Source organism: Ostrea edulis, chromosome 5 (genome assembly GCF_947568905.1).
Source record: "Ostrea edulis chromosome 5, xbOstEdul1.1, whole genome shotgun sequence".
Classification (NCBI taxonomy): Eukaryota; Metazoa; Mollusca; class Bivalvia; order Ostreida; family Ostreidae; genus Ostrea; species Ostrea edulis.
The window spans coordinates 89,345,744-89,370,857 of NC_079168.1; the positions used below are offsets into that span (position 1 = coordinate 89,345,744).

At 34.5% G+C, this 25,114-nt stretch overlaps 1 protein-coding gene across 10 annotated transcripts in view; it reads left to right on the forward strand.

Moving 5' to 3' along the window:
* LOC125650529 (uncharacterized) overlaps positions 1 to 24,891 on the forward strand; it is a 71,571-nt gene extending 46,680 nt beyond the window's left edge. For 4 of the 10 annotated variants that reach the window (XM_056139220.1, XM_056139222.1, XM_056139223.1 and 1 more), the window contains 4 exons: positions 8,657 to 8,686; positions 17,318 to 17,533; positions 19,223 to 19,314; positions 23,128 to 24,891. In XM_056139220.1, coding sequence (XP_055995195.1) covers positions 8,657 to 8,686; positions 17,318 to 17,533; positions 19,223 to 19,314; positions 23,128 to 23,247 — 458 coding nt within the window. In that variant the 3' untranslated portion in view covers positions 23,248 to 24,891. The remainder of the gene's footprint in view (positions 1 to 8,656; positions 8,687 to 17,317; positions 17,534 to 19,222; positions 19,315 to 23,127) is intronic. The other 6 variants (XM_048878905.2, XM_056139226.1, XM_056139221.1 and 3 more) reach the window with 3 other exon arrangements.
* The last annotated feature ends 223 nt before the right edge of the window (positions 24,892 to 25,114 follow it).

Genomic DNA, 25,114 nt, shown 5'->3' on the forward strand with positions numbered 1-25,114 from the left:
ATCAAAACAATTGTAATAAATAACATTGGAATTATACTGAAATATTTAAGTCAGTAACTCAAGATACTCAAACATACCATTCTATGGGAATAGGCAAGTCCATTATTCGGCAAACTGAACATGTGACTAACAAATATCACCATATAAAGTTTGGGCCTGCAAGTTGATTAAATAACTTACAAATTACAGCTTGAAAATATGGCTTATGTTTAACATACATGATAGCAAGACAAATAATGAAATTAGTTGACACACTTTATTGTTAAAATAGATACCTCTTTCTCACTATACTTTTACTCAGGATGCTGGACACAGGAAATTATTATTCATGCAAAACTTAGTTTTAAAAAAGTCAGTCTCAGGTAGGACTGTCATGTAATGTCAAAATTTATATGGACTGCATGGTCACTTCAAAACTCAAACACAGTCTGAACAAACACAAAGAACTCTTGAAGGAAAAAACCCAAAATGAATAAAAACACAAGACACAAAACTAAAACACCAATGGAATTAAAAGACTTGTGGACAACTTGGCCAAGACATATGATTATAGGGACCTCTGAGACACCTGATATACCAGAGAACTCGCTAATTAAGCATTATGCTTGACCAAGTATTAAATTACAGACTCCGTTGAAGGATTATATCATTCAATACACATATTGATATCAAATTAAAAGTATCAAATAATAAAGATGCACATATGCATATTACTCCAGCATGCTAGAGGTTCACTGCGAGATACTTTTGACTTGGCGCCGCATCCGAGGTATATAAGGGACCTCAACCGAGGCTCTAACTTGTTGGAGTAATATGCATATGTGAATGCATATTATATAATAAATTACTCTGCTGCACATTGATAAATTATTTTCTTATACTTCTAGTTCTTGAAATCATTTTTACATAAATCTACAACAGTAACAAGAGGCTCATGAGCCTGAATGATCACCTGAACACTGCATGTACACTGAGAAACTAAAATTAGACATGTTGCTTGTTGTTGTTCAAAACAATAATCCATAAAATATTATTCACTCTCTTTACATATAATCAAAGATAATTTAAATTAAGTACTCAGTGGCCTTTTCTCTCCTCTGAAATAACCACATATAAACATTACTCTCTAAAACCTTTCTAATGACAGAGCCACATCAGCACCTATCCACACATTCATCTTCCGCACTTTGTGACCCTCTCCCACCCACCCTACTCAATTCCAGGTGACTGTTTTTCAGTTCTATGCTTTAGGATCTCTCAAATAATATTACACTTCAATTTTGATTACTTTGAAATTGATGACATCATCCCCTTTCCAAATCCCAGGGATGGCCATTTTTTATTACATGTGTAATATGTCACAAGACCACATACCTAAATTTTGATTTTCTGCATTCCATGAGGACATTTTTGAAAGATTTAATACATTTTCACATACTCCTACAAAACATGTCTGAATAACATCACATGCTCCCACAACACATGTCCGAATAACATACCGCATGCTCTAAATGACCTAGCTCACATAATCCAACAACACATGTCTGATTGACCTCACATAATCCTACAACACATGTCTGATTGACCTCACATTATCCTACAACACATGTCCAAATGACCTCACATAATCCTACAACACATGTCCGATTGACCTCACATTATCCTACAACACATGTCTGAACGACCTCACATAATCCCACAACACATGTCCGATTGACCTCACATTATCCTACAACACATGTCCGATGACCTCACATAATCCTACAACACATGTCTGAACGACCTCACATAATCCCACAACACATGTCCAAATGACCTCACATAATCCTACAACACATGTCCAAATGACCTCACATAATCCTACAACACATGTCTGAACGACCTCACATAATCCCACAACACATGTCCGATTGACCTCACATTATCCTACAACACATGTCCGATGACCTCACACAATCCTACAACACATGTCTGAATGACCTCGCATAATCCCACAACACATGTCCAAATGACCTCACATAATCCTACACTAACACATGTCTGAACGACCTCACATAATCCCATAACACATGTCCGATTGACCTCACAGAATCCCACAACACATGTCTGAATGACCTCGGCATACTCCTACAAAACATGTTTGAATTACCTCACATACTCTTGAAAAATATGTCCAAATGACCTTGCATATCTTTGATACTGCTATATGATTATTATGGACTTGATATTTTGTCCTTTAAAGTCGGCTAATCGGGAGATAAATGTCTTTTGCTTTTAATAAATTAAACACTGTATCTTATTGTAATTTTCATATTTGAATGTATTTTTTATCTGTTATGATTAATTAATTAATACAGTGTAATTTGGAATTTTAAACCAAGATAACTTGAATTTTATAATCAGTGCATGTGCATTACAAAGAGAGAGGAGGAGATCTTGAATGGAAGAAACTATACAAACCAAATGTATGTTCACTTTATAATGTGTTCAGAGTACGTGAACGGAAGAAACTATACAAACCAAATGTATGTTCACTTTATAATGTGTTCAGAGTACGTGAACGGAAGAAACTATACAAACCAAATGTATGTTCACTTTATAATGTGTTCAGAGTACGTGAACGGAAGAAACTATACAAACCAAATGTATGTTCACTTTATAATGTGTTCAGAGTAAGAAATAAAAATTTATTTTTGAATCATCTTGTGAAGGCCTATAATTGCACATTTTGCAAACTGTTACTGATGAGTTTTAATTTTTTTTAAATGTCAGACTCTTTTGAAGATTGAATACATTACCACCTTATAACACATTTTGGAGTAATGATCTTTGGAGTAATTCATTTCACATGGGTGGGGGTAGGTCTTCTGACATCGTGTCAAGCCACGGTCCGGAGTCAGCATATAGTTTTCTCCAGATGGTCTACTGAATAAGTATAAGATAGGCCAACAACCAAAATAAACACATAGGGATTTCACATGGGTGGGGGATAGGTCTATTTTTAATTCACATGGGGGTGGGGACATGACATTTATATATGCTAATCCCCACTGAATCTCATCTTATTGTTAAGGTATAGTGTTTAAGCATGGCCTACCTACTAGCTCTGGCTAGTGGGTATACACTTTAGCTCCATCAGAGCACTGGACTGTCATGCCAGAAGTCCTGGGTTTGATTCTCAGCAGAGGCATAATCCAGTCTCTGTTACATTTGACACCCACATTAGGACCTGCATAATTTTTGGCAGGTGAGAGTGATTGCCCCCAGAACTTCTCCAGGCACTGGTAGTTTTGGAGAATCGAGATGCGCCTCTCTATCTCTCTCTCTCTCTCTCTCTCTCTGGAGGGGACAATGTGGTAGTGTTTTTTTAAAACTATATTTTATTCACAAAGTGAATGAGATTGGGCAGCAGGCATAGCCTATTTAAGCCCTTTCCCTAAATGTGGTAGTGTTGGATACATGACCTTCCTACTAGCTCTGGCTAGTGGGTTTCCCTTAAGCTGGATTGGTAGAGCACTGACTGTTTTGTCAGAGGTCCTGAGTTTGATTCTCAGCAGAAACACATACCAGTCTCTGTTACAAATGTGCACATAATACTCATATTTTTCATTTATTAATTTGTATGGCAATACATGTATTTTCAAATCTGGTGGTGAATCTGGAATTTTTTTCCTGCAACTATGATTTTCACTATGAAGAATGATCAATCCTGTCTTATACAATGAAAAGACTTCAGATAAACACTGCTTAATCAGAGAGTTCCTATGGTTTCTGTATAAAGATTACCTAAAGGAGATTGATTTCTTTTGTGGTGGAATACATCATGACCATACATTAGCATTCATCTTGTACAAGTATCAAAAAATCACATCAACAAGATGTAAAATTGATTTCATGACCTTGAAAGTCTTGCAATCTAACCTACCCATGGAAAGCCAACTTTTACTGACTCCAAATCATTCATTTACAAATGAGGTATATAGGTGCAGTAAATTTTCTTCTAGTCAGGCCAAATTGTGCTAATATAGAAATAATTGAGAATTGCTGTAGCAGAAAAATACCAAATTTTCTAAACACTTTTTGAGGGATGGTTCTTGAAATCTTCTGAATCACTACAATTAATTGAAATCTAATCAGATTGTCGATATTGATGATTTTGTGATTTTCTGCTGTACATGGTATAGGATTTATAAGTTTGGATCAATACAGTGTTAGGAGATAGAGATGGTGAGATATATAGACAGACCTATGTGATGGGTAGCCTCACACTGTGCTAGCTCGGGGATGTCCACGTAAGTAACACACACCACTATTTACTCAGGAAATTCTCTCTGTCAGCATTTATGAAAGACGTTTTCTATTTTCAGAAAGTTATTCTGATTCTGTTTAATCAATAGTGTTTAAAGACAGGCAGATTTCCACTGCCGTGCTTTGATTTTATCATAAGAAATTTGTTATTGTTTTCTTCTTTAGGTTTATTTTGGGGTATCAGGAATCGGTGTGATAATTAAAGAAACTCTTGATATCTATAACACTGTAATAATTCATGGAACTGAGCTCGAAGCTGCTTCTTAAGACTGCTAAAATATATATATATATTCATATTATGAAACACTGAAAGTTTCATTGAGATTATTAGTTGAGATTATTAATGTTATGTTTTAATTAATGTGAATATGGATAATTGTTAGTTATGACCACAAATTCTATCAACTGCCATACTGTATTTTACAGTAGTCAATTGATTTGGCCTCAAATGTAATTAAATTTTTCTATATTATTTAAACAGCTAGTGTAAAGCTTTTTGAGATATCTGAAGTTATCAAAATGTGTTTAACAGCTTGAGAGAGGTGAGATGTAATCTTTATTGAGTAATAACTTTGAATAATGGCAAATTTAGATAGCAAAAATCTTGAAAAGAATGCTTTTGGTTTAAGAATTTTAATTTGTTTCCATATTGTCAGTGCATCTGCTTTTCAATTTCATGTGATGACTGATAGACATATCTTGTATCTAAATTGTTTTGCCAAGGTGTATTTATATATATGTTTAAAATGTGCACCTGCATTACAGTTTTCAGACGGTCATGCTTAAGACCCAAAGATTTAGAGATACTAATTAATGCTTAACTGCAATTAATTTCATAGAAATGAATACATACGGTTGAAATTAAAAATACTAAAAATTTAATTTTTTGTTTGTATCAAATTTAAAAATGAGGAAAATTGATTCTAAAACATTTGAGATGTGGTTCAATTGAGATGTGGTTCAATCAATTCTCCTGTACATTTTGTTTATAGTGTACCTAATGCATACATGTACATGTATATTGCATGAGGATTTCACAGCTGTCTTTAAATGTTACACTGTTGTTTCATAACAACGTATGTGTCACTTCGCTTGATCGAGCATGCAAATTTCACTCACTGATTGGCCGTATAGTTTCAATAAATGTGAATTTGGATGACCACGCTTTATAATGCCATTCTTTCAATGTGATTGGTCACTGAGAAAAATATTAATCATTAATATTTGTCGTTTTTTTCGTGGTATATGATATTTGTTTATGTAATATATATCTCTTGATAAAGTCGCGGGTTGCGTCGAAAATTTGAGTTTAAATAACCAACACTGTTGTGGCCTTTTCATTGCTTTTATAAATTTCTTTTTTGCCTTGTATATATATATATATTTAGATCAGACACTTTAAGAAAGTAGGGTGTAGTTGGGTTTTCATGATATATATATATATATATATTATATATATCTATACATACACATACATATATGGATATGATGAGTGCTAATTTTAGCAACTTCATAATTCCAATAAAGATATTATAAACTATTACCTCCGATATGGAATAAATTGTTAGCAATATTCAATTTTAACAATCTCAACAGTCGCTGATAATGCCAAAATTGAATCTTAGCTAAAAATTCTGCTGATATGGTATTTTTACAAATTGTAATGATAATAGTTTCCTCATGAATAACAATGCAGATAGGAATTTTGATTGATATATAGTGCATCATTTTGAAGACTGGGAATTCTGACAGAAATGAAAGTAGAATGTAAATCTAAAAGATAAATTTCAGTTTTTGAAATACATGAGAGTATGAACTGCAACGCTTCACGTCATAAAATGCTAAAGAAATTTATTTCTACATTACGATTACATGTCATATATATGAAAGTTGTCAACCCCCCCCCCCCCCCACCCCCACCCCCACCCACCCCCCAAAAAAAACCCAACAAACTTCCAGGACATGCACATAAGATATATTTTAACCAATTCATTACATGTCGTGTAATATTTGTTTAACTGTTAGAGACAATTTCAAAAATTATACAGTTTTTTAATTTTATGAGGTGATTTAGCTACCCAAAGAAAGGTAGTTATCTGTAGAGCCTTAAGGTGAAACAAATGTTCGTTATTATCCAATGTTCTGATGTTCTATAGTCATTTCTAGGTCACCAGAGTCCCTCAGGTGACCTATTACTATTGATATGCATCTGTTGTCTGTTAACGATTGAACTTTTTAAATTCTTAATAACTACCCATCCAATTCTTTTCAATCTAGCATTAAGCATCTTTGGGACAAAGAAGGCATCATTGTAAAGTCCCACAACAATTATAGTCCCCGAATATTAATAGCGACACATGCACTTACAGGTATCCTGTAAACCTCGCTTTTTAGTGGAATGTTACCGAAATCAAATCATTGATTGAATTTGTCTTCAAAATAGGTTGGAGAATTTTTCAGCATTTCAGCCATTCGATCAGATAACATAACATATTACTTAGTCTTAAAATGATATTGAATATCCAATGCCCAGTGATTTTTTCATAAAGGCAGAAAGTCTGTTGTATGCTGTTTTCAATTTAAGTCAAGTATATATACATATCATTGAACAATTCTTTTACAAATGTAAAATTCAGATTTATCGGATATATTCCATGGCTTCACTGAATGATGTTATGGCAAATTTTTCATGGCCTCTTCCTAACAATAATCCCTGCCCTAATCATCACTCCAAATGATCTTTTAAGGACATGCGCACCATTTCTAACATTTTTTCTAAAATTATTAACAGTTCTTGTATGATTTCTGAAATAGTTTTGAATTTCATATTATATTGCAGTAATATCACCATGTTTTGTATATAGGCCAGGGTAGCTCAGTGGTCACAGTAGATCACTAAACTGGTTATGCAAGGTTCATGGGGTTGATATCAGATTGCTTGAAAGATTTTTCTCCCCTTTTTTGCTACAGTAATGTCCATTTATACAACTTACTGTAAAGAAGAGCTAACTTTACACTTTTTCTAACAACAACCAGGAACCATCAAAGTAACAGGCATGGTAATATATACCCTAAGATTTTTTGTGGAAACTATGGATAGATTTCAGCTTCTCCATCGTCAACTACACATATTGATGTAGCAATATTCCATTGTCACCTGCATATTGCATGTGGTGTTTATAATATCTCTCAACTGATTCAATATGCAAGAGCTTGTTCTGCGTATGGTAAGTTTTTTAATCGAGGCAAGCTAATGACAAACAAGTTGATGGTACAGGGGTTTCAACAGTCTCGATTGAAGTCAGAATTTCACAAATTCTATGGTTGTTATAACGATCTAGTTCGTCAATACAACCTATCACTAGGTCAAATGCTGTCTGACATGTTTCATACCGATTGTTAGGCCGTTCTTGGCACACTGATTTTGACTACGGATAACTCCGTTTACCTGATCAGGATATAGGGCTCACGGTGGGTGTGACCGGTCGACAGGGGATGCTTACTCCTTATAGGCACCTGATCCCACCTCTGGTGTGTCCAGGGGTCCGTGTTTGCCCAACTATCAATTTTGTATTGCTTATAGGAGTTATGAGATTGATCACTGTTCGTTATCTTCACTACTTTCTTAGAATGCAAGTGAATTGTATGTGAAAGGTAAAAAAAAAAAAATCATATATTATTTAGATTATTATCATATGTCATCAATATGCTAACACAGGTTATTTGTTTTGTTCTTTCATTCCTATTAATAATTTTACAAAAAAATTATTCATAAAGTAGTGAAATGAAAACTTTGTAATCACACAGTGCTCGTTAACATTTATTTTGAAAAAAAAAATCCCCTGATGATTAGCTAGGATATTACATTGCTGATTAAGACTTACAGATATTATAAAGAATTGTCCAGGTTCTCACTTTGCAAACTTTCATCTTTAATGTATGCTAAAAATGTAATTTGTCCACAAATTAATTGGACAATCTTTGTAGAATATACTCTGTCAAACCAGAATTTTAGTGTCAGTCTATTGTATTCAAGAACATAGATTAACAATTAAACCAAAGTTACCCAGGGTATGTTTCCTGCTCATACATTTGTTATGTATAGATAGGTGTAATTATGTTAATATGTATAGATAGGTGTAAGTTTTGAGAAATTTATGACAGTAATGGTAAGAAAATCCATATTGTTCTAGGACCTGGAGCATAATGAATTCCTTTTTAAAAGCTTGTTGATAACAAAGCCTTTACACAATGTTAATGTGTAACTTGTTTGTGAATTCTGTGATATGGTTGATGAATTAGAAACTCAGGAATGCAAATCTTATATTAATTTATATATTTTTCACAGGTGCCACTATTAAACGGAACACTAGTTCAAGTAGGTGCATCTGACCCCTACCGGTTTCTCTTTCTAATTAGCTGCCACTTTCTTTCTCTCATGAGAGTTTTCTCTAGAGTAGTGATTGCCTTTTGTTATCATTTCCTTTTTTGTAGTCCTTAATTTTTTTTTTAGCAAGAGTGAAACAAAAATCCTTCCAGAATATATTCTTTCTTAACATACACTACTTGACCCTAGATGACATTTATTGTGTAAAATTTTGACCTTAGATTATATCATTGTGTCAAAATTTTGACTCTATATATAAAGATTGCATTATAATGTCAAAACCTTGACTCTTAAAATTCAGAAATGACGATGGGCTTTGAATTCATAATTGATAATATTTGCATGATGACAATAGTTCAAGGTCACCTTGAGTCATATTTTACACTGGTAATATAGCAAAGATGAAAATTATCATAGGGAGAAGTTCAAGCTTAATCTAATAGAAGATGATGAAATTGTTACTTTAGACACTGTCTTGCTACAAATGTGCACTTGCAGCTTTTTGAAGAATCTCAAATGAGTGTCTGCAAACAGATGAGATGTGTGAGATTTGAAGTGGTTTGGAATCTCTGTGTGCTGTGTTATATGGAAGTCATCAAGCTTTCCTAGAATCTGCTTAACTCTCTCCCAGAACTAGAATACTCTGTGACAGTATCTGGTAAATAATAGATTAACGAACCAGATTCCTGCTAGTTTTCCAAGGGTTTATTCTGGCCATGATGATAAATTAGTTTTCCATTGGAAATGCTGATCCTTTAGAAGTATTTAAAGACAGTAGAGATCCGATGCCTTACATTTATGAGGCTGCATGGATCTGTTCACCATGATTCATTAAGGAATCAATGCCCCTGGACAAGTTGTGAATTTCATGTTCCTTAACGATAATTGTGAATCCCAACTAGCATGGATGTAGGCTTCCATGATTTAACATGTATAGTTATAAGTGACTCTTTCATCAGGAAGCAGAAATAAATGAAATCTTTTTTCTGTCTTAAAATCTCATGATATTGCTACAAAGAAGTATGATTAAAATTCCATTAACTTGGTTGTTTACACACCTTAGAATTGTTTGTTCCAGCTGTGTCAAGTTTATTGAAAATGTTGTATAAAGGATCAGACAAATTGTAAGACAGCATTTGCTCAGCAGTGTTGGATGCAAAAACCACAGCAGTCATCATCACACTAAACCACTAGGTGCTATACTTTTTCTGAACAATGAAGACTGATCTAAGAAAGAATTGTTGTATACATATATTTGAAAATCATCAAGGCCTTTTTCTTGTCTTACAACCAACTTGATCTTCTTTGCTGGAAGTCTATAACAATTGGAACTTTCCCCTACATCAGTGGTATATAGATGCCAGATGCAATCTTGAGCATGTGGCAAAGTGATTTTTAATGTAAATTGTTAGATAATTGTCTCTTTTTATTGTTTTTTATCTCCTGTGAAAACTTTCACAGCTTCTAGAGTTTGTTTCAGAGAGTTTTCTAAATTAAGTGTTTTGTCTATATCATGTGCATAAAAAAAGATTACCCATTGAAAGGAATCATTGAGTGCATGCTATAAAGGCTTCTCACTGGGAGTAGTAATATTGTATTATAAGTGTGTCGTCATCGAAGCTATAGCAAGCTTGAGGAAGAAAGATGTAAAGAAGTATTGATATTTTCTTTGGATTATAATTTTCATTGAAATGACACAACACTTTATTTAAGGTGAGTTTATTTAATATTCTGATTTGTTTATATTGAATGAAATGGACATTGTTATTGTATTATTTACACTGTACCACATGGACAGAAGTCGTAAGCTAGCTGCATGTACACATTTTCAATCTAAAGTGGAAAAACTTGTAACTTTAGGGTTACTTATTATTCCGGCATTTTGTTTTTAAATGATCTGCTATAAAATTTGCATAATTTGTGAATATTTGGAATGTTTTCCCAAAGTTTTTTGTGAATGAGAATGTTTGGCAAATGAGGTAATATACATCTATCAATTCAGATTAAATACAAAGATATGTTGAACAATAAAATAAGTACTTGAAAATCATCAATGATCAGGAAGGTCTATTTTTAAACATTCGCATCCATTTCCAGAAGTGCTGGATATGTTTTCTTTACGGCTCTAATTGTTTTTTTTTTTTCTTACATCATCTCCTTATCATCTTGGGGAGTTTTTGTATAACACTATTTTGGGATCATGATTCGGAAAACTGTCCTCCATTGATAGAGCTCAGCATGGGTCAGTTTGAAGCTACGTATTTCTCAACCTAGATATGATTTTACTGAAAGATAAGCAAATCCTAGCTTTTTTCTCCCATGTGCCAATTTTCCGTAATCCTGGGCAATAACATATTCTGATGCTAGCACCAAGACTCTCCATAAAGTGCTGCCACTGAATAGTAAAACAGTAGTAGACATTTATTGATATATCTAGGTAGGGAGGGAAAAAATATTTGGAACTGACAAAGTGATAACCTGGACCTACGTCATAGGCTGTTGTAGTATATCAGGGGAGATAAGAATTTGATAATTCGCCTGAGGCAAAGAACAATCCCTGTATGTTTTACATCAAAGGGCACAGGTGTTAGCTATTTATGATTGTGTGGCATTTATTTATATATATTTAGGAGACATGTGAGTAAACTGTATAGTGTTGCAATTATAAATTCAGGATATATCAATAAATATATGTAGATTAGCCCTGTGAATGGTAAAAATCTTAGTGGGAAATGTGAATGATATACGAGACAAATAATGGTATGAAGATTTTTTTATTGGACTACTGCAGAAGAGAAACTCAGGTATTGTTGCACAGGTGTCTTGTACTAGCTTTTCTCAGAGAGCAGTGCATGTAGTGTACCGATTGGTTTACAATATCCTGATTGGTATATAATGTGCTGATTGGTATATATATAGAAGTCTCAATTACTTTAATGAAGTGGTAATATCAAATGACTATACTTAATCTGCAGTGTTGATAATGGGGTTATTCAAATATATCTTGTTATATGAAAACTATAACTGCTTCAGGGACTGATGGTATATTGCACGCTGCAATTGTGTGCTAACTAGGATTGGAAAGTGTCCATTATAATGAATCTTAATGAATTACACACTGTGTCGGTCTTTGTTGACTAAGTACATGAGTATATATTCCGGCTGGGAGAGACGGATTCCTTTTACATGTATTTAATGTTCACTGTTTTATGAGTTTCAGTGTCATTTAAAGTATTAAGTAATGTGCCTGCAGTTGACCTTAGATTTTCTGTATTTAAATGATTAGCTTTATATTAGTTGTATACAGATAAATGTGGTATGTTGACGGGCTAATTTTAGTGTTCCCCTGTAGCGGTTTGTTATACGGAGTTTGTAACACAAACACTCGCATCCTATTGGGGGATTAAGTCATTAATGCTTCACATTCCAATTACTCATGAAGTAAACTGCTGACCATCAGGTATGTTGTAAAAATAAGGCACCTGCAGCCGGCATGTTTATTTTGTTATTGATATTTAACTGTTATAGTTTAGTGTGAAAAAAAAAGATGATTTCAAATTAGAATCTTTTTTGCCATGGAATGCAAAAAATATTTTGTAATTTGTGTTTTGGATTAAAAATTAGAGAAACAAAGTATATCATTGATATAGATGGCAGATGCAATTTACGTGTGAGAGCACAAGGTGTTGGGGTGGGGGTGAACAGAGAGATGTTAGTACTGTGGAGAAAATTTCTTAGGATGTACATTTCAGGTTTTTCTAATGAGTTTTTAAAAAATTGACGAAGGAAAAAGTTTTCTGTTTACAAATGGACTGTGTTTTCTTTGAAACCTTTGAAGGCCATTGATTTCATTTTATTTCTCATCCCTGTCTATAATAGGAGTCATTTTGGCCACTCTGATTGCCGTATTTAGACTCTGGGAAAATTGGTAGAAGGAGCTTGATAGGAGTTATTTTTGCATCTCATGAATCTCATCTAAACATAGTGTGTGCATGCAATCAAAAGAAGTATTTTATTACTGATATAGAGAACAATCCATAAACCAATAGACGATGGTGATGTCATCTGATGTCTTCTTGTGGACCGTGATTCGGTCTAACAAGTTATGGGGTCCTTACACATTGATTTTACTTTTCACTGAAGAATGTGAGTGGATCTCTGTAATTCAGTTTCTGAGAGATCTACCCATGTTTTTCCCGACTACCAGATCCTAATTAGTTTTTGTCCTCTGTCACCATGGTAATAAGAAAATTATATTCCAAAAAATACTGCTGAGGTAGGACTAAGCTGATAATGATTACATGGTGTGAGTTCAGTGGTCTGTTATAAAGCTAGGATAATTACAATAACATATTGAGAAATATTGTAGTTGTTATAGTGAAGTAAAAATCATTATTTTGTGCATTAAAATTTGCTGTAAATGACTAAAATCAGTCAGTAATGGAGGTGACTGAGCAGGTTTGGATGCGAATTAATAAGTAATATTCCATTAATAAGAATAGGAACTGGATTCATTTTTAGCAAATCCAAATCTTCGATTAGTAGAATTAATCGAAAAATTTCCTGCTTAAATAATATTATGTGTCTGATAATGATGAATGGGTCGAAACACGTCTGTCAGAATTAGTTATATCAGTTCCCAATACAGCGAAGCTGAAGTTGTGAATCAGTGATTTTTCAGCACTGTAAGGTACCACTTCTCTTGTTAACACACAGATTATGTTCTTTGGACTAGATGAAAATTATTGAGACTTAATTAGAGTACGGCAGCCAAGAATTGATATTACAAATCATTCAATTAAAGATTCAATACATCCCCTCACATTCTGTAAAAGTCTTAATTTTTTTTTATGTGTGTGTCTTGCTTAAACATAGCCCCATAAATATGCATTAGGGGAGATTTTTCATTTCATTTACAAGCGTGTTTAAATCTCTGACTCGGGATTACCCTGGTTGCATTTGCGTCACAGTATTTCAGATTTATAATTCAAAGTGGGGGTCATTTTTTGCTTCATCGCTTTCATGTAAGTGACAATTTTCTGCCTTTTATCAATATTCCTTTTCTAGTGTAATTTGATAAATATTTCTTGTTATGGAAACACAGTTAATGTTCTATTTTTGTTCTTTGTTAATACTGAAATTTAAAACTACAGACTTATTTGATGGAGTCTAATCATTAACTGTACATGAATGTATATGAACAAATGATTACAACCTGGTCATCTGTAAGGATCCGGTATTGATCAATAATTTTTTTTCCTTTATAAGGATTGTGGTAGAGATTTTACAGATTTTCTCTTAACGAAGGGATACCAGTCTTTAAAAGGATAAAAATGCTATAGGCTGTATTCTTGATGGTTGTGTATGGATTTTTCTCTATGTTTTCCAGTAGGGTAAGACCAGACTTGTTTGGGCCTATGTAGTGATGTGTATGTACTTAGCTTTGTAGTATCAGTAAATCCAACATGGTCAGTACTGTGTGGCTATTTAAGGTGTTCTCAGCTTACAATTTATTCATATAACAATGTTTAATTAAGTAAGGAAAACTGATGCAGGCTGTAAGTGTATTTACACAACATAATGACTTTCTAGTGCAGGCCGGGAAACTTTAATTTCCTGCCAACTATGTAGGAAACACTGTACTCTATCTGCAAACAACAAGGTTACCTGCAGAGAAAACTGTAATTAGAAATTGATTGATAAAAAGTCATAGAATGAAAATCTTAGATTCAGAGCTTTGTTCTTTAATGTTCTCTAGGAATACCTGGAAAATCTTAGATTCAGAGCTTTGTTCTTTAATGTTCTCTAGGAATACCTGGAAAATCTTAGATTCAGAGCTTTGTTCTTTAATGTTCTCTAGGAATACCTGGAAAATCTTAGATTCAGAGCTTTGTTCTTTAATGTTCTCTAGGAATACCTGGAAAATCTTAGATTCAGAGCTTTGTTCTTTAATGTTCTCTAGGAATACCTGGAAAATCTTAGATTCAGAGCTTTGTTCTTTAATGTTCTCTAGGAATACCTGGAAAATCTTAGATTCAGAGCTTTGTTCTTTAATGTTCTCTAGGAATACCTGGAGGACATGGGGTTTTCAATTTCTGGTGTCTCTGTGTTTGAACACCTTGATGTGCAATTAATTAGCTGCATGTTGTTTAGTACAAAGTATCATCTCTCTGACTGGTTTGTCATTAGTAGTACATACAAATTATCATCTCTCTGACTGTAGTTTGTCATTAGTAATACAAACTATCATCTCTCTGACTGTGGTTTGTCATTAGTAATACAAACTATCATCTCTCTGACTGTGGTTTGTCATTAGTAATACAAACTATCATCTCTCTGACTGTGGTTTCTGATTAGTAATACAAACTATCATCTCTCTGACTGTGGTTTCTGATTAGTAATACAAACTATCATCTCTCTGACTGGTTTGTCATTAGTAATACAAACTATCATCTCTCTGACTGGTTTGTCATTAGTAATACAAACTATCATCTCTCTGACTGTGGTTTGTCATTAGTAATACAAACTATCATCTCTCTGACTGTGGTTTGTCATTAGTATCTGTAGTACAAATACATGTAACACACTCTGGGATTGTCGGGGCTGGTACCTCTAGTATAAATACATGTAATACACTCTGGGGCTGTCGGGGCTGGTACCTCTAGTATAAATACATGTAATACACTCTGGGATTGTCGGGGCTGGTACCTCTAGTACAAATACATGTAATACACTCTGGGGCTGTCGGGGCTGGTACCTCTAGTATAAATACATGTAATACACTCTGGGGCTGTCGGGGCTGGTACCTCTAGTACAAATACATGTAATACACTCTGGGACTGTCGGGGCTGGTACCTCTAGTATAAATACATGTAACACACTCTGGGATTGTCGGGGCTGGTACCTCTAGTACAAATACATGTAACACACTCTGGGACTGTCGGGGCTGGTATAAATACATATAGCACACCCTGGGAATGTTGGGGCTGGTATAAATGCATGTACATATAGTACTGCCTCAGAATAGTCAGGGTTTGTACATTGGGTAAAAGTGCATATAGTACTCTCCCAGGACAGTTGGGGCTTTGGTATAAGAACACTCTCCCATGACAATTGGGGCATGTGGCTATTAATTGCCACCAATTGCAACCCTATTGCCACATTATTCATATTTAGAGGAGATCTACTTTTGATCTGTCAAGACACTTAGAGGGAGAGAGATAGAAGAGGAGAGAGACAGGGGAGAGAGAGAGAAGAGAAGAGAGACAGGGGAGAGAGAGAAGGGGAGAGAGAGACAGGGGAGAGAGAGAGAAGAGAGACAGGGGAGAGAGAGAAGAGGAGAGAGACAGGGAGAGAGAAAAGAGGAGAGAGTCAGGGAAGAGAGAAAAGAGGAGAGAGAAAAGGAGAGAGAAAAGGAGAGAGAGAAGAGGAGAGAGAGACAGGGGAGAAAGAAGAGGAGAGAGACAGGAAAGAGAGAGAAGAGGAGAGAGACAGGGGAGAGATAAGAGAGAGAAGAGGAGAGAGACAGGAGAGAGAGAAGAGGAGAGAGAAAAGGAGAGAGAGAAGAGGAGAGAGAGAAGAGGAGAAAGACAGGGGAGAGAGAGAAGAGGAGAGAGATGGGAAAGAGAGAAACAGAAAGACAGAGAGGGAGAGAGATGTGCTTTAGGTTAATTAATGTCTGACAAGGCCCAAAATATCTTCTGCACATGCTTGAACCATTATTATTTTTACGCTGATTAGTTGAAAACTAATTGACAGTGGTGGAGTAGTAATTGACACTTGGTTTAAGGGATGGGGAGAAATGCAGCAATTTGCTGCTGAATTTGAATCCTCACAGAGAATTCGTTATGGCTGACTGGCACATTTTGAGCTGTAAACTTTGGAATATGATTTATTTTCTGTGTCACTTTCTCATTTTCTCTAGGTTAACACTGTTATAATTACAAACTTTCTTAATCAGTGTCTCAATGTTTCTCAAAATGTCAACAAAGAACAAAAAGTGAAAAAGGAGCACTTTTATCTCCTCAAAGTGTTGCACTTTTTTCTCTTCAAGGCATCAATCATGAAATCATGGATACTAACATAGCAGGATCTCAAAACTTGTGAAAAAAAACCCTGCACTTTGTAATAATTAGCTGACTTAATTTGGATTTTCTCCGTGATGATCAGCATTATTGATGTTTCCCGAGCAGAGCCATTTAGTACTTGCTTTGTCCACATGTATGTGTATTAACACCTTTTTTTGTAACGTGAATTCTGATATTTGATTTGGAAGTAGATTATAGCCGTGCAGTAAGACTTATTTTGAATTTGAGGTCAAAAGGACAGAAGTCAAGGTTTTTAAGGTCAAAGGCCATGAATAATCTTTAGCATTTTCACTAACAGATTTCATATGTTGTATTTACATGAAAATAGACGTACAGATTTTGACATCAAAGTTCAAGGTCATAACGAAGATGCTGCATAGATATTTAATTTGAGGAGTCTAGAATGCTGGGTTTTGAAATGTGACAAACTTCTAATAGTTATTGAAATATCAAAGATATACCAAAATTTCATTTATCAGATCATAGTTTTAGAACGTTGATTACATAGTACATTTAGTTGGTATTTTTTTTTCAGAAGGAGGAAAGCAAGTGCAGATCTCGATGAAACTAAGCACTGGGCAGGACTCTGGAAACTCACCAGACCAAACCAATCCGACCAACAAAATGATGGACACTGTGGAGAAACCCTCCTCCAGTAACAAGAAAGATGGTTTTGAAATTGAAGTGGCTGATGAGCATGGAAAGGCAGGGCAGGTGGAGATTGACTCACCTGAAGAAGAACTTCAAGAACGTATGTATCCTCTGTTTGTACTTTGTGCTTCTTACTACAACATTAACCACTCAGGCTTGCAATTTTTTTGTGTTTCTGTTTGTTTGTTGTTTTTTTTAAAAATATGTTTTTTAGTTTTATATTAAAACCAATTTGATATAAACTGTGTGGTGTTTTCTTAATACAATGTATCATCATCATCAGATAAAATTAATTTTTCAAAGACAAAAAAATCATGGGACATCTGTTGAAGCTCACAGGGTCAAAGAGATTGTTTGTATCTAAATATGGTGCATTTATTGAAGAGAAGTTGGTCAGAATGTGGTGCTTTATGTTTACTTTTTTTTCATAAGAAAAAGAGATGAGAAGAATGAGGATTTATCTTGGGGTTTATTTTGGTTTCTAATGTTTCGTGTTTTTGAATTTATATGATTAATTGTCAGTTGTGATGGATTGGGAGAGGAAAAAGAAACCCAATGTACTCCATAAAAATAGAAGAAATTTATAACCCTTGAAGTATTTTCATGGCTGAAGAGGATTTTTTAGAATTGTGCACTTTCATGAATGGATGTCAACCGGTACTGAACGCATGCACACTTTTAACATCTAAGACGAGGCATATGACAGAGAAGACAATAAATATAGTCAGTGTTTCGGCATGCTTCTGTTTCTGATTATGCTCTAAACCAATGAGATGACTGGACTTGTGGAGTAGTCTTTTCTCCCCTTGACCATCTATTTAGTTTTTCCAACTTGATATTCCTGCGTCAAACTGAAGATACTAACAGTCTGATGGGTACTCAGTGCATATCTTACTTACATATACCTTGGGGAAAATCAAAATATAGATGAAGTATTTCAACTTTTGATGAAGAGTTTTCTGTTTGAATTTATGGGTTCAAAACTTTTATGACCCTTCAGTACATGGTCTATGAGGTCAAAATCATTTAGAATTTGTTTTTTTCCTGATTTGATAGCAACTCTGGGTCAAATGAGTATACCTTTTGGGGTTTTCTGTTGGATAAGTCTACTCAGGTTTTACCTGTAACATGAAGAATATTTTTATCTGCGTCATTGGAGTTCAAATTTTGTTGTTTATGATACACATTTTGTGCATGCGCGTCAGCAGACAGTACATTGGATGTTGGAAACAAAAAACAATTAATATGTGTTCCTGATCAATGGGTTGGGCTGTCAATGGAGGAAAAACAGCACAGGAGGAAATTACTCGTCAAGTGGTTAAGTAGACAAAAGTGGTCGGAACAGACAGTAATAATATCTGCTGCTATTTCCAGAAATGTCTGTAGAGCATGGAAAGATGATTTACAACATCATTCAATGTAATGTATATAATCTTGAAGATTCTGCTATTGCAAACTAAATATTGAAAAAAAAAATTTGCGCCTACATAGCAGGTGCTCTAGAATTCCGGGATATTGGTACAAAGTGTATCCATTTAGTGGTAGATTTGTGCAGATTTCTCATTCATTGATTCATAGGGCAATATCTCAATATGGTTCTTGTTTTCTCAGAGTAGTATATTTAGAACTTCTGATTGCTTCGGCTTAAAGGTCATCTAAAGGACAAAGTTCACTTATGGGCAAGTTTACTTAGAGACGAAGGTCACTTAGGGGCAAAGGTCACTTAGGGGCAAAAGTCCAGTTTGGTGATACCGTCTTCTACATCCCAATCTTCTCTGCTCTCTTTTAGCCACGCCCATAAAAGGCAATGTCCGTAAGACCTCAATAAGTGAAAAGGTGGAGAAGACGAGGTTGTCTCAGGCGTACATAGAAACCATCAAGGTAAAGACTTCCATCTACTCTGACCTCACATATCTAATTGTCTCCCCTCACTAACCAAAGTCAGTAGCATGCTATTTATTGTAAATATCACCATGAAAAAAAGGCATGTCATGATGGAACATTTGTTACAGTTGTTTGGTCTTGTATTATCTGTAGAGTTCAGCATGCATTTCTAGTTAGTCGCTGTTGCATGTATCTAATGTGAAGATTTCTCTTTAAGGCTTTTTAGGGGATCAATGTCTGGCTTTGCATGTTTTTGACATATCTCTTTTTTGCTGGCATTTGCAAGTAAAAGTTTAATTGCATTATTTATTTCTCTTTTCTCCCTCTCAGCAGTTTTATTTGTTGTCATGGCCGAAGATCACGGTCACTAAAAATAGCTTGACAGCAGAGGTCAAAATATATGAGATCATTACAAGAAAAACTCAGTACTGACTTGCCCAAGAGGGATTGGGTTTTGTGGTATATTTTCATCTTAAAGAAGATGGACCATTTCGAGCGAGATATTGCAGGAATTGTCGAGGAATGTAGCGAGATATTATACAGTACTATACATTTCACATTTTATGTAGTGACACACTATGGAAACAATGTATTATTCTCTCTACATACATGTATTTGTTTCCTTGAAAATTTCAAAAACACTTTCCAATATGGAGAATTGAACCCACAATTCTGTCATGAAGTAATTCAGGACACATTAAGACAATAATAAGCATTTTATGGTGACCAGAGGTTCTTATTTTTCAGAGAAATGCAAATTTCATGGTTTTAGGGTCTTTTTTCTACTTTTTTTTTTTTTTTTTTATCAGATCAGCAAAATCCAAAAGGAGAAACACTCATTTTATGCATTTCAAATTTACAGAGGGAAGACCTAGAGACACATACTACCTCCAAAATGTTACATTAATGTCTTAATTGTGTTGCCACATTTGATATAGTCAGATTTCAACTGTTTAAATTAAATTGTACAGGATCTTTTTTTTCCTATCCTGTATCACAAGTTCATGCTGTCTATCATCATTAGAATGTAATAAATGAACAAAAATTTAGTAATTTGTACATTCCTGTACGATGTATATCAATTCCTAAAGAAATCAATCTTTTTCACACAGGATAGGATGTACATTCATTTGTATTCACCTTGAATTAAAATTGGATTTTCAATCATTAATTCATTCTTTCCTAAATTCTGAAATCTATAATATCATAATTACTTTTCTATAATACTGTTGATGAAATGTATGGTAAAATTAAGACAATCAAATTTCCAATGTTAATGATGCGTGAACCAAGATGTCTGTTTTGCAAGAATAGTTTCTAGATTATCATCAAAGCAAGATTGGTACTTGTCAAATTGCATTATCAGAGCAGACGACAGGAAATGAATATGTTCAGTCAGTCTTGCATGATGATCCAAAAATTTACTTTGACAATATTTTATTTTCTCCTCCACATAGACACTTTGTCTATTACATATAACTTAAGATTACTTTAAATGTATGTGAAATCTAATTCTGAATTTAACAACCAAAAGCCTTTTCTTGTGAACAAGTTTTTGGGAGATGAAGATAATGAATTGTACCTATGATGTTTTATTTGATATTGGGAGTCTGATCAGCCGTAATGGATACAAGTTTTGTGAATGTGATTGATGGAAACTTCCCCCCTGGTTCCATGATAATACTATATAATACTTGACAACAATCCTTCTTCTGCAAGTAAAGGTTGGAAGCATGACGTCAGCCTATTTAATGACTTCTTAGGCTGGATGAATGAAAATAAATCCCTATTGATGTGCATTTATAATGGACACTGAAAAGGATGAAATGATTATATAGGCCACATGAGGACCTGTGAATGTTTAGCTTTTGTGAAGAAGAAATAAAAATATGAGGAGTAGGGGGACAGTTTTGTTTTGTAGGGGACAATGACAATAATGGAGAGTGTTTAAGTCAGAGATAAATGATTTTATAACTCCCTGTGAGAGTTAACGATGACCTGATAACTGCTTTATTAGTTGTTAATGAGTTGGTTAACCACATTTCTTCATAAATCAAATAACCAAACTACATAGCAGAAGGTCAAATTTAAGCTCTCTTACCACCATGCCCCCCCCCCCTCTGTCTGTCTGTTTGTTGACTACTGTTTGTGATCTGTATCTAATCTGTTGGTTAATTTTTATGATATATTGATTGTCTTCCAGGGGGACAGTTTCCCATTGACAAAAACAAGAATCCCATAAAGTTTTTTGAAAATATCTGAAAGTAGTTTTTGGGTTTTTTTTTTTTTTTGTTGTTGTTGAGAAAATTTGAAACTAATTCATTAACAATTAACTTTCATAGATAACAATGATTCAAAGCTAATATTACAGGGACACGGACAAGTCATCTCAATCAGCACTTCAGTAAAACTGCATTTCAAACGTTTACCTATAATTGCTATCAAAAGTCTTGGATGGATGAATTTTGCTCTTTTTAAAGAAAAAAATGCATGTGTGTTTCTTTTATGCATGGCTTTGTGAAATGAAGTATGTTAATTATATTGCTTGAATAACAGCCACACTTACAAAACGGAAATCTCTTCATGTCCTCAATGTGATCAGAGGCCACAACACTTTTAAAATGAGGCTTGTGAAAATACACAAAAGATCAACAAAACTATGTTTATATGATAGTCTTGTATTGACCTTATGCTCCGACTGGAGCGAAGAGGATAGGGGGGATGTTTATATGATAGAATTTTTTCCCAATAGTCCACAGATATAATATATTTACAATTCTTGTGTGCGAATGCGATTTCATAGATTAAGGCATTTCCTTTAATACAGTATTAGTACACTAAAATCTGGTCATATGAATGTATCTAGTTTGTGCTTAGAGTACTATGATACCCCCTGCCCTGCCTCCTGCATGCAGATTTTGTTTTGTCTGTCTGCCTTACCGTTCAGGCCATAACTGTGTAATGAAAGAGCATTAAAAATGAGATTGCCTAAGACCAAAGAATAGGTCATCAACATGTATCAAGCTTAATCAGACAAGATCTGTCCCATTCCCATTGCATTATCATAGATCAATTGGATATTCAGCTAACATTTTTCCAATTTTTTAAAACCAATAGGCATGTTCTTGATTTTTTCAATACATTTTTCTTCAAATATCTGCCAGACATTCCTTATGCAGCAATATTATGAGAGGCCGGTAACTGTACACTGAGAGTGACATACTCTGATGAGGTCATAGTCTCACAAAGAAAACTCTAATTTTACTCACTTTGGGGAATGAAATGTACATGTAATTTGTTATACAAGTTTATTGATTGATTGATTGAATGTTGTTTAACGTCCCTCTCGAGAATATTTCACTCATATGGAGACATCACCACTGCCAGTGAAGGGCTGCAAAATTTAGGCCTATATGCTCAGGGCTTAAGGCCATTGAGCATGCATGGAGCGATCGTTATTGTGCCACACCTGCTGTGACATGGGACCTCGGTTTTTGTGGTCTCATCCAAAGGACCGCCCCATTTTGTTGCCTCTTATGATAAGCAAGGGGGTACTGAGGACCTATTCTAACCCGGATCCCCACAGGATTATACAAGTTGAACTTCGGTATCTTGAACATCAATATCTCGAAAACCATAGAATGTCGAAGTGAGCTGGAAATAGACCCAGCTACATTTCCTTTACTTATTTTAACCTCTGGTTAATATCTCGAACCTCAGATATCTCAAAGTTTTTTTGGCCTCATTGTCAATAGAGTGAAACTTAAAACTATTTAATCTTTTTCATGACTATTTAATGTGTACTTGTAGGAAAATGCTGAGAAGAGGAAAAAACAATTTGAGCAGATGCTTGATGAGCATGCAGAAATTGTTCAGGAAATTGGAAGGGCAGGAAGCAGGGAGAGTTTAGAGGACCAGAGGGACCACTGAGCCCTCCCCCCCCCCTCCCCCCCCCCCCCCAGAAAACCCCTATAGCAATAATCAACCAGGAAGACAGTCCGCCATGTAAAATAATTGTAATTTTTTATGGAATCACCCTCTCTCGCTCTTTTAATGGAGAGGCCATCTGATAAGGCGGTAAAAGATATGATGGTGATTGAGAGGAAGGGAAAAAGACCAGCCAATTGCAGTTATTTGAAAACTTTATTTAGACATGTCATTTAATGAGAGGAATGGAAACTGCCATTAGATATCATCTTATTTACTCCATATTGTCTTCCAGACACTAGTCGCTAGGAGACAGGAAACTGTGATAAATTCATTGCTATAGTGACAAATTATCTCACCATGGCAACAAATTGCGTTGGCCTCGCATTCTAACTCTGGAATCTCATTGGACATTCATTTGAAAAAAAAAAGTCCATTGCACTCTATTTACATTTCATCTGATTGCAGTGATTCTAAAACACCCTATGTCTGAACAGTCATGAAAGTGCAATTTTCTGCAAGAAGTTGGTGTCCTTTACAGATATTGTAATTAACCTGTAACAAGCATTGTATAAAAAAATGTGTCAGCCATCATGATTAAAGATATTTATAGAATTGAAGTTATGCAACTTCCCTTGTCTCATAAGTAATTTAGGTATAGGGTCTATTTATTTATGATGGACATGTTTGTGTGATGATTACATTCATAGTTTTTTTTTATCAACTTAAAATCATGTCTTTCATTAAAGAGAAACACCCTTGTCATTTTGTTACATTGAATGTTTGTAGTAATGAATTAATTAGTAGTGTGAGAGTGTCATTAATCACAATCATAAGATGTACATATATGTATAAATTCATAGTTTTACATCATTGCCAGATATATTTACTGCATATATAGGGGCCATATGTTGGTAATGAAAAGCTATCTAGTTTTGTTTTCTTGACAAATAAGGGTATGGATATTTGAAACATGTAAAATTTGAACAAGTTTTCAGACATTTGTGCTTATTTCACATACTGAAATGTACAGTATTGTATACAAATGCATTAAGCAGACAGAAGAGTGGATATTGTTATATGTAGTTCTGTATACAAATGCATTAAGCAGACAGAAGAGTGGATATTGTTATATGTAGTTCTGTAGAGATAAAGTGCTGTACAATTCATGATGATGCTTGTCCTGTACAATCTCATCCTACTTCAGCTGTATTTCAGTTATACAATAAATCAAAAACTTATACTCTTTAAACAAGCTATGCAGGATAAAAAATTTATAGAAAGGACTCCATTTCAAACCTTTTGTTATTTAAAATTTATCTGGAAATTATGAATTGACATGTTGAGAACATTTCTCTGAATTTTTCATTTACATGACATTTTTCAAATGATTGCAAAGTTGTGAAAATTTTGCCAGGGGTTAAAATAATCTGGGTTTGCATAGCTTTAATTCTAAAATTAGATGTACAAAAGTAGACATGTTGATCCAACATTGAAGGCCTGATTAATTGTGCCAGCCTCAAGACAGTATAAATTTACTGTAAGAGGATTAAAATTTTGGTGCTACGTCACCTGTTTATATAATTTGTTGGATTTTCTTCTGTGACCATTAATCATTACAGATTAAATAAAGTTACTTATAATAGATTTAATTGCATTGTTCAGTTTTTGATTTGAGAGATTTGAATTCCTAATGATAATCTTGTGTACACAGCGATAACATCATTTAGCCAATGAATGTGCAACGTATTAGGGTGAAAAGGTCATGGATAGAGTATTTCTAGAGCTGAGTGTTGTTATAGAAATAGACTAACCCAAGATTTTTATGTGTTCTGCAACCACAGACTAAGGTCAGTCATTTAATGACTGA